At 40.9% G+C, this 10362-nt stretch overlaps 1 protein-coding gene and 5 non-coding genes across 6 annotated transcripts; 2 read left to right on the top strand and 4 right to left on the bottom strand.

The window, feature by feature from the left end:
- Positions 1-2355: 2355 nt before the first annotated feature.
- On the bottom strand, positions 2356-10343 carry ttll1 (tubulin tyrosine ligase-like family, member 1). Its single transcript, XM_070929166.1, has 9 exons — positions 10231-10343; positions 9380-9588; positions 9107-9287; positions 8764-8901; positions 8299-8407; positions 7589-7732; positions 5948-6034; positions 4827-4990; positions 2356-2485 (listed from the first exon to the last, which is right to left on the bottom strand). The coding sequence occupies exons 1-9, from the start codon at positions 10341-10343 to the stop codon at positions 2356-2358; spliced, it is 1275 nt and encodes a 424-aa protein (XP_070785267.1).
- Positions 2703-2789, top strand: trnay-gua (transfer RNA tyrosine (anticodon GUA)). Its single transcript is given in 2 exon segments — positions 2703-2739; positions 2754-2789. It is a non-coding gene; the product is annotated as a tRNA-Tyr (tRNA).
- Positions 3495-3599, top strand: trnay-gua (transfer RNA tyrosine (anticodon GUA)). The gene is made up of 2 exons: positions 3495-3531; positions 3564-3599. It is a non-coding gene; the product is annotated as a tRNA-Tyr (tRNA).
- Positions 4519-4605, bottom strand: trnay-gua (transfer RNA tyrosine (anticodon GUA)). The gene is given in 2 exon segments: positions 4519-4554; positions 4569-4605. It is a non-coding gene; the product is annotated as a tRNA-Tyr (tRNA).
- On the bottom strand, positions 6663-6767 carry trnay-aua (transfer RNA tyrosine (anticodon AUA)). Its single transcript has 2 exons — positions 6731-6767; positions 6663-6698 (listed from the first exon to the last, which is right to left on the bottom strand). It is a non-coding gene; the product is annotated as a tRNA-Tyr (tRNA).
- Positions 6996-7100, bottom strand: trnay-gua (transfer RNA tyrosine (anticodon GUA)). The gene is made up of 2 exons: positions 7064-7100; positions 6996-7031 (listed from the first exon to the last, which is right to left on the bottom strand). It is a non-coding gene; the product is annotated as a tRNA-Tyr (tRNA).
- Positions 10344-10362: the final 19 nt, after the last annotated feature.

The raw sequence follows: 10362 nt of genomic DNA, 5'->3' as shown, positions 1-10362 counted from the left end.
GAAACAGGGAGTTAAAACAGTCATGTTTCTCGTAATGAAGCCCCCACACTGAGTCTTTCTTTACTCATGCAGAAGCAATGAACTAATTGTAATCTGAATAGAGATATATTTAATGCAGAGTTGTATATATATATATATAGATATATATATATGTAGCTACTTTTGCTTTATTACGTGCAGTTTGAGGGGACGTGACAAAATTCTTTCCTTCAAACACAAAATTACAAAATTCTGTAAATTAACACATTTCTGTAAAACTTTAAAGGTAAAACATATTTTCCCACTTACCTTTGCTTTAAAATGACCATTATTTATTGTCAAGGCAGCACCAATATGGATATTTTATTGAAAGGAAAACAAAAACTAAAAGGAAACAATGCATTTCTCAAACATTGAGATCTCAGTACTGCAAAGCTACAAACAGAAATAAGCTGCACAGTTTATAACCACAACAAAGAAAACCAGCAGTGGGGGAAACCCAGTTCCTTATTTGACTGCCAGAAACACCTCAGAGTTGAAGTCATCTCTCGGTGAATTTGGTCTATGGCACAGGAGGTTGTGGCAATCAGTGACTAATACACATATCAGATGTTATGGGGAATTTGGTTACATACCAACACGTCTATGGCTTACACACCTTGAAAAGCTGCTGTTTTGCACGTAGTAACCAGCTCCAGGGCCAGCAGGAACAACAAGGTGGTGAAGGTGGTGTCAAACCTTCAAGGTCAAGGAACGGTGCCATGTAGAGACTTATTTTACTGCCATGGCAACAGCAAGAACATAAAGGTAATTTTCCTTTTGAAGGATTGACCTCTGATTAATCTAAACTCCAGACAGATTAGATTCATCAAAGGCTATAGGGCCTCTTACCACAGGGAGGTGACAAGAAACAACAACAAAAAAGTTCAGTTCAATTAATTAAATAGGTTAAATTGAAATTGTATAAGCAAATAAACAAAGACAAATGTTACAGTTTCAGTTTCCTTCAGTTTGTTTCAGCATCAACAGCTTGATTTAATCACAGTTTGGTTACAGAAATGTTTTCTCTAGAACCCTTTCACCACCTTTCTTTCACCCATTGACAGGAGACGCCCCTGGTTTTAGACTAAACTAGCTGATTATTATGATAATCTTGATCAAGGACTTTAGCCAGGACTGAAAACTGAATCAAACAGAAAACTGAACAACCTTCCTCCTGTCTTTAAAATCACCCAAATCTTTACTTAAGAAATAAATTATTTCCAAATGCTTCAACAAGCCACAATGTATACTGCAAAAAACACAAAAATACTGCGATCTTTTCCAATACCTTTCAGCCCTACTTCAGTGTATCAATCAGTGTTTCAGTAGTTGCAGAAAATAAACAGCTGATGGCTAATAATGCATACATTCCCAACACATATTAATGTTTAATATTTTAGATGTGCAGCAGATATGACGTCACAGGTCAAACTTAAAATGCAACATCTATTTAATATTCAAGCAAAAATAAAGTGCAATAGGGTTCAGCACTGAATACAATCAATCTTAATGAGCCCCCCCCCTGCATATACATACTGATAATGAACATATGAAAACATTATTAAATTCTATTTTGGGGTCTATACACATTTAGTACTTTTAATTCTGCCTATAAACTATCAACTGCCTCTCAGTAGATTATATCTTTATCCCCTTTACATTAGTTTATAACTCTTGTACCTCTATCTTCTTTTTCCATACCACCTCATCTCACAGAGCTCCTTCTTTTTAGCACCTGTGTGGGGGGGTCAGGACTCAGTAATCATGCATAATTCAGGTTGTTGTAATCCTCCTTGTTCACGTTGGATTTTAATCTGATTGATTTATATAAATTACAACTTTGTTTCCATTTGTGCGGTTGCCATTTTCTACTGCACCCCCAGGGATCCACGGAGAGCGATCTCTTCTTTTTGAATTTCCTCTGCAGAAGTTTCATCTTCATTTATTTCTGTCATTAAGTTCTTTGGGACATTTTCCTTCATAGCGACATTGGGCTGCTGTTGCTGCTGCTGTTGACACTGTATGGGATATTGGGGTTGACCTTCAGCCCCACCGACATAATTTCTAGATTTTTAGTTACTCATTCAAACAAACAGCCACAAACTCTGGCCTTTAAACTCTCCAAATATGACCACATTGTTGACTTTCCTCCCCTCCAGCAGTAGAGCTGTCGCCCCCTGTGCTCTCAGTCATTGAAATGTGGCAACAGGGAGCAGTCCTCCATCAAATAGTTGGGCTAAAAAAAAGTCTGGGTGGTTCTTTTTTGTCCCCTGTACCCAACTGTTGGACCCTGTAATAATGTACAGGAAGTCATTAAGAGTCAGCTATATCACCTCACTTCCAGGTGGCAGCAGCGGGGCGAACGCCTGCACTCCCCTTCGTGCTCTTTGACCCCAGGGACTGACCCGAGCGGCTCCGCAGGTCACGCTCGGCATTCTCGCTCTGCGCCTGCTCCTCGTCGTACCTGGTGTCACACAGAAGAAACCAGAGACAGAGGAATAATGTAGTGAAGAAACACACGGGAGGGAATTCTTGTTGCCCTCGCTCTTTGCCTTTACATGACCTATGGGGTGTGTAAACAAAGTGCTTTACTCAAACAATACCCCCTGCTAGCCGCTAAGCCCACATCACCCTCACTATTGTGCATAAGCATGCGGCTCCTATCTGATCATTGTCAAATCCCTTCGATAGCTCAGTTGGTAGAGCGGAGGACTGTAGTGGAAATATCAGACATCCTTAGGTCGCTGGTTCAAATCCGGCTCGAAGGAGTGCCTTTTATCGGCGTCCAAGAGCAAGCACACTGTTTCACTTTTTTATTTTTTTAGTGAAATATCTCATCAACTATTAGATGGATTGCCATGAAATTCAAGGTCCTCAGAGGATGAATTTTTAAAACTTACCAGATGAAAAAGTCAGGAGATCAGATTTCATTTGGTTTGTGACCATCAGCTTGAGCTGTAGTTTGTGTTCAGTGCTAATTAGCAAATGTTAGCATGCTAACAAGCTAAACCAACATCGTGCACATAGTGAACCCTTAACTTTTCCTGTAGCACCACCATGAGATTCACATTTTTGTGACTATTTTTGTAACTATTTGATGGATTTCCATGAAATTTACAGAATGAAACGTAACAAGTTTGATCTCCTGACTTTTCTTCTAGCCCCATCATCTGGTAAACTTTCATTTGTTTTTGTTTGGTTTATGACCAAATACCTGCAAAACTAATGACATTCCCATCAGCCTGAGCTGTAGTTTGTAATTAGCAAATGTTAGCATGCTGACACTAAACCAACACAGTGAACAGGGTAAACATTATACCTTTGCCTCACTTGAATTATGGAGTATGTAAACAAGGTACTCTACTCAAACAATACCCCCTGGTAACCACGAAGCCCACTTTACTCTCACTGTTGTGCTTGAATAATTCAGAATATGGCAGTTGCGGCGTGGCTTGTTACAGCATTGAAACATCCCTTCGATAGCTCAGTTGGTAGAGCGGAGGACTGTAGTGGATGGACCAGGCAAAGTGGTGATCACGGGTATCCTTAGGTCGCTGGTTCAAATCCGGCTCGAAGGAGAAGCTTTTGTCCAATAGCACCAAACAAGAACACTGTTGCGGTTTGTACTATACTGTAACAGCAGCATAGCTCTATGATGGCAATGTCAGTCCACATCACTATGTTATTAAAAAGTATTCCTTCAAGCAGGCCTTGAGCACCAGCCGTAACATGCCTTCCTGTTTACTTTCAGCAAGGAGGAATAACAAAAAAAGAATGATAAAAACTTACTGATTAACCCAGCTGTTTGCCATCCAATAATTTTATAATAATATAAACGTTATATTGCCCATTTGTCCCTTCTTTGAACTGCAGCCAAACAATTGGATCTTGCTGTAGCGTAGAGAAGGGAGTCAGAGTTGAGGCGGAGAAAGAGGAGTAATATAGTAATGTCCTCCCTCTTGTTGTTTTTAGATAGACTGACTATGTAAACAAGGTGCTAAAGCACACACTACCCTCACTATTGTGTTCAGAATGGGGCACCTCTTGTCATACAACCTCTGAGTGTATTGTGTTAGTATGACCCACGGGTAACTGGTCTATTACATAACAGCATCACCCCTTCTGTAGTTCACTTGTTAGGGCGGACTGTAATGGAAATGCAAGTCATCCTCGGGTCACTGGTTAGTCCCTCAGCACCTATTAATGACACCTCAACAGCATAATGATACTAACCAAAGAAAATAATAAGTGGTTCAGAGTAAACTTGGACCAAACTTGGACCAATCACCAGAAAGAAAGGCAGCAGAAAGATGCTAATTAAAGAACAGTTAAAGATAGCTTAAATGAGCAACATGTTTCCCATCCTTCACTTTTGTCTTCTTTTATACTCTATTAACAGAGTTCTACTATCTATGTGCCACTTCTTTGAACTGTAGTCACATCAGAGACCAACATCATCGTTAATTAGGACAACTGGTTTAGATGCTTACATGTCACTCCTTCGAGCCGGATTTGAACCAGCGACCTAAGGATGCCTACTGTTACCACTACAGTCCTCCGCTCTACCAACTGAGCTATCGAAGGGATGTTGCAACATCCTATCAGTGAGTTCATGACATACCGGTCAAGATGTTTCGGTCTGGAACAAAGTGGATTAGCAACTGACACTGCCATCCCTACCAAAAAGTGTGTAACAGTGTCCTTGTTTGGTGCTTGAGCTTAGTAACATCTATGTGACCCCCCCTTGTCTGTTCGAGGTTGTTGAGTTTGTCTGACTGGTAGATTTTGATGCTATTATTACTCACAGGACTTGATAGTTGCCCAGAGCCTCTCGGGGCGGGCTGCGATTCCAGCGGCAGTCTGGGATGTCCCCGTTGGGCGTGACGATGTTGAGAGTGTCGTTGATGAGGTTGTACTTCAGGATGCGGTCATTGGCTGTGCTGGAGGTCAGCGAGGGAGAGGCGTTGACCTGAGAATGACAAAGACAAAAGAAAGTGACATTTACATTTGAACAGTGGGATGTTTTGAACCAAAGCAGGAAGAGCTTAATAATGTACCGTAGTAATTTCCTCCTTTCTACATATAGAAGCTCTTATCAGGCAGGAAATTCTGCTGCTTAAGTGCTATAACAGCTGTGCTCATAAACATACATTCAGAAGTAACTCGATACACACTGGAAAACGAGAGTGTTGAGAGACGATTTGAATTCAACACACCCACACACACTTAATTCTTTGAGAAGCTTCTCAGCTTCAGTTATGCATTACCTGTTAATAACAGTCGGCTACTTGCAGGAAAGCGTTCCTGACTAGGTTTGTGGCACACATTTTTTCAGTTCCTCACTGAGGACCGTTTATGCCCCACAACCAACTTTATGTCACCCAAAATAGACCGGATCGGTGTCTGTTAACAGAAATAGTTCAGACCTAGCCTGGAAACCCAGCAACTCATTATACGGCTATCCAAATGAGTGCAGTGAAATGTGACAGCCACATAACAAGTGCAATATTTAGAATGTAAAAACACAATACAACGATGACAGATGAATCCTATTTTAAGTTAAAGACCAGCCAGCAAATAGCCTGTATCAAGTTTTAAAACAGTGTGTTTTTCAGGTGGAATAATGCACTGGATGAGTAGAAGACACACCTTCAGCACACAGTTGAATTCAGAAAGGCACATGTACAAACATACACACACAAAGATCAGCCTCAAGGGCATTTAAAGTTGCTTCACACTCAAGGACAAGGAATGTGGAGTCACTGTGTAGGTATCTTGGGGCTTGGAAAATTAAGCAACTGGTGTATTCAGGAACAAGGAACCACGTTTTATTTACACAGCATAGGTGAATTTAGCCAATTAAAAGCTTTTATGTGAGTCTGTGGGTGTGTATGCATGAAATACCTCCCCCTAGTAAATTACTCACCTCGATAAGCCATGGCTTGAGCTTGTCGTCAATAATGATGTCATACCCGTAACACTCAAAACAGTGCTTGTCGTTGTTCATCACAGGCTGGGAGAGAGAGAGAAGACAGAGTGAATTAGGAAGAGGAACTGACCTACATTGTGATTATGATGTGTTGGGAATTTGCAATAGAGAATGATTCAGCAGGGAAAGGTGTTAGCAAATTATCAGTGGACATAACTGTTAGTACACAAAGTAGCCTGTGTGTCGAGGCCTGGGAGGGGAAGTGACTCAGATCACTTCGTAGAAAAGGGAAGTGTGCATTAAGCTGAGTGCTAAAAACAAAAAAGAAATCACCACACCAAGGTGGTTTTACAGCTGTGTGTTTAAAAGTTCCAGTCTGAAATCACTGAAGGCCGAATCCTAAAAACAGCATCCTAACTGGAACAAAGTAAAAGCAAACACTGGAGGCTTCAACATGTGGGGTGTGGTGGTTTGTTGTACTGTTTGGCTGCAGCGCTAGAGATGTGGATACGTAAGAGGTCAGTGAGCAGAGGTGGAATATAATATAATTTCAGTATTTATGTTTTATGCCACTTTAGAGGGAAATATTGTGCTTTTTACCCCACTACATTTACTTGACAACTAGAGTTACTTTGTCAGATTAAAAGTTTAATCCGAAATATAAACAAACCATATATAGGACACAACAGCAAGATGTTGACTTAAAAGTTACTCCTTCGAGCCGGATTTGAACCAGCAACCTAAGGATTCCTGTGACCATCACTTTGACTGGTGGACCCACTATAGTCCTCCGCTCTACCAACTGAGTTATCGAAGGGAGACAGTCACTGGTGGGAGAAAGACCATCACATTCACTGTAACTGGAGAATTGAATTGTTCAAGCACAATAGTGAAGGTAAAGTGGACTTAGTGCTTACCAAGGGGGTATTGTTTGAGTAATGAATAATATCATAGCATGAACTTTGTTTAATAAAAGACACCACATGCGATATAACCTGTTGCATGTATATACGACACAACAGCAAGTCTCTCACTAAAACATTTCTCCTTCGAGCCGGATTTGAACCAGCGACCTAAGGATTCCTGTGATCACCACTTCACCAGGTGCAGCCTCTACAGTCCTCCGCTCTACCAACTGAGCTATCGAAGGGTTGTCCCACTGATAACAGGCAGCTGTGACATTCTGATTTATGTAAGCACAATAATGAGGGTAAAGTGGGTTTAGTGCTTACCAGGGGGGTATCGTTTGGATAAAGCACCTTGTTTACATACTCCATAGTCCAAGTAATGCAAAGGTATAATGTTTACCCTGTTCACCGTGTTGGTTTAGCATATCAGCATGCTAACGTTTACTAATTAGGACTAAACACAAACTACAGCTCAAGCTGACAGGAATGTCATTAGTTTTGCTGGTATTTGGTCACAAACCAAACATATAAACTTCATGATAAAGGGACACAGTGTCCTGGTTTCAGGTGCTATTGGGCAACATGTTGGACAACACACAGTTAAAAGTCACTCCATTGAGTCAGATTTGAACCAGCGACCTAAGGATGTCTGGCATTTCCATTGTGATGTCAATCAGCATGTAGGAGTAATCGTCACATGTAAAAAGACTTGATATTCATGTCCACTTACAGCAACGGCCTTCAGCGACTGCACCACGATCCAGTGGATCTGGTCAAACAGTCTGCCGGTCACCTCCTTCCCCCTGGTGCTCTCTAGGTACAAACGGAGGTTACTGACCGTCCACTTGCCTCCATGGACGTGGTTGTAGTCATCCTGCGTTAAAGGTACACAGTCTAACTAGATATTGACACTTTTTCACATGGAGTTCTGCTACAGAAAGATGTACAGGTGAGCTTTGAGAGTCAGTGTCTTTGGATCTAGTTTGTGAAACTATAAAGGCAGTCAACAGCAAACTTGAAAAATATGCTTTGATTTAAAGGGGCACTCCACCGATTTCACACATGAACATCAGTATACTCATAAGTAGGACTTACTTAAACAGTTGTATAATGTCTTCTGTGGCTCTGAATTTGGTTTAAGACTTTGATTTGTGTTACTAATTGGGGGCACGGAGTTGGAAAGACTCGTATTTACCATTTAGGAAGCATCTAATGACTATTAAATTGCACTATGGGAAATATAAGGTCCAGTGTTTTTGGTGCTTGACCTGTACTAGGGACTTGAGGCTATTGTGGCCACTGCTTCTTCATGAGACCTCCTAACTTTATGGAAATGCAATACTGAATTGGCAGAATACCCCTTTAATATCCAATATAACTTATAACTCACTTACTGACACTAAAAGCTGATTCAAAACACTAGACAAGATACAGACTCACCCCATGTTTCTGGATGGCCACATTAGTGAGGTGAACAAACATGTTGTCCAGTTCACTGGTGCTGGGTGTGTACTTGACTGTGCAGAACCTGCAGAAGCCAAGCTTGTACCTGAGGATCAAACCACAGAGAGAGAACAAATGAGCAACAAAGAGCCCAAGGCGCAGTTCAAAACCCAAAGATCATGAGTTTACTTTCATATATTATAAAGAAAAGCATCAACGTCCCAATTATCAAAACAGTTGCCGATTAATTTTCTCTCCATCAACTAATCAATAAATCAACTACTTGTTACATATCTAGACTTCAGAAAGTTCAATAACAGAGTACATTCATAGTAATGTAATGTAAGTAATAATTGCTGCATATAAGGTTTTCTTCAATGCTTTACGCTGTCTTCTATTGAAGAATAATAATTCATTACCACTAGATGGCGCTCAAAACATCATATCATTTCAGGGGCTTACATGTAGCACTTCAGAGGTCGATATGTGGTCACCAGGACGTAGAGTCGCAGGTCAAACTTCTTCCCTCCTATCAGCAGGGGATTGTCGATGTACAGGGAGATGACGTAGGCCTCCTTGCCACTAGATGCTGCTACAAACCTGCAGGCAAAAAGCAAGAAAAAAAAGACTTCTTCACTGATTAAGTTGAGAACAGGAATAGAACATTTCGGGTCAATTTTACTAACAGAGATCAGAGAGAAGAAGACAGAGAATATACGGCACCATGCAAATCTATGTAAAGAGTAACGTCCTCACAGGAAGTGTTTACTGGCTGTGTGTTATGGTGATGTCTTCGGTAACTCACGTGGAGGTGCGGCTGTCTCTGGACCACTTTTTGATCTGGGACAGTTTGTTGATGAGGAAGATGCCTTTGCCCTGAGCCTTCCCGCAGGGCTTCATGATCCAAGTGCTGGATGGGTTCTTGCGGTACTCCTCCACAAAGAGATTATAATCGGCGGGGAGCATGAACGTCACAGGGACAAAATCTGCACAAAACATAAAGCAAAGATACTCAGAAGATCATGCCCCTCCATGTTTTGTGAGAAAAAAAAAAAAGTACGTACGTTCTCATAGATACCTAAATATATGTATTTCCCGTTCTCGTCCTTCTCTGCCAGCGGACTGCTTTCCTTTTCCAGCTCCTTGCGGTAGCGTTTGATGTTCTTGATCATCAGGTCCTTCCTGGTCAGCTCGTAGTGGTTGGGAAAGTGGTTAACCATCTGTTCATCTGAAAGGCGGTAGCCGGTGTCCACGCTGAACACATTTCTGATGGTCTGGATGCTCATCCTACGTGTGGGTACAAATAAAATGCATTATAGTGATCTAAAGAGTCTGGAGCCGAGGAATAAGTTTGGTGATATAATTATTACTCATTAACTGACATGAATTTGATCGTGATTTCCCCTCTAAACCTTTCAGATTATCCAATATTTCACAAAGAAATTAATGTAAATCGTGTAGCAGAACTTTTTGTCTTTTTTCCTACCCCTTAAATAATCTCACAACCACTCAGATTTATCTTGTGACCCTTTAGAGGGGCCAGACCCCCTGGTTGGAAACTTCTGGAGTAAACTACATAAATGTATACTGTATAAAGTATTTAAAACTAGCTCCACCTCAATAACTACAATAGTGAAATGCTTCTTATGCATTGATGCATCAGTAATAATAATCTAATAATGTAATATGTACTGATATATCAATCACAACGGCCATTTTTCTGCAAAATGAGTACTTTTACTTTTGATATCTTAAGTACATTTTGCTGATAATACTATATTTTATTACACAAGTATTTTTACATGATAGTATTGGTATTTCTACCTAAGCAAAGGATATAAGTACTTCTACTGCTGCCTATATATGGTGCTTGCAGAGTACAGTGTCCGTGCACTAAAGATTCAGGTGTAATGTAGATGGAAAACCTACCAGTAGAAATTCCAGTCGTCGTTTTCTGTGACTTGGGTCCATTCCCTCTTCTCAAAGTTGTTGATGAGCACTGATTTCTCAATATCTGTCACCCACTTCACCTTACCGGCCATGGTGCCTCCCACTAGGGTG

This window comes from Enoplosus armatus, chromosome 22 (genome assembly GCF_043641665.1).
Source record: "Enoplosus armatus isolate fEnoArm2 chromosome 22, fEnoArm2.hap1, whole genome shotgun sequence".
Taxonomy (NCBI): Eukaryota; Metazoa; Chordata; class Actinopteri; order Centrarchiformes; family Enoplosidae; genus Enoplosus; species Enoplosus armatus.
This window is presented reverse-complemented; position numbering and strand designations above follow the sequence as displayed.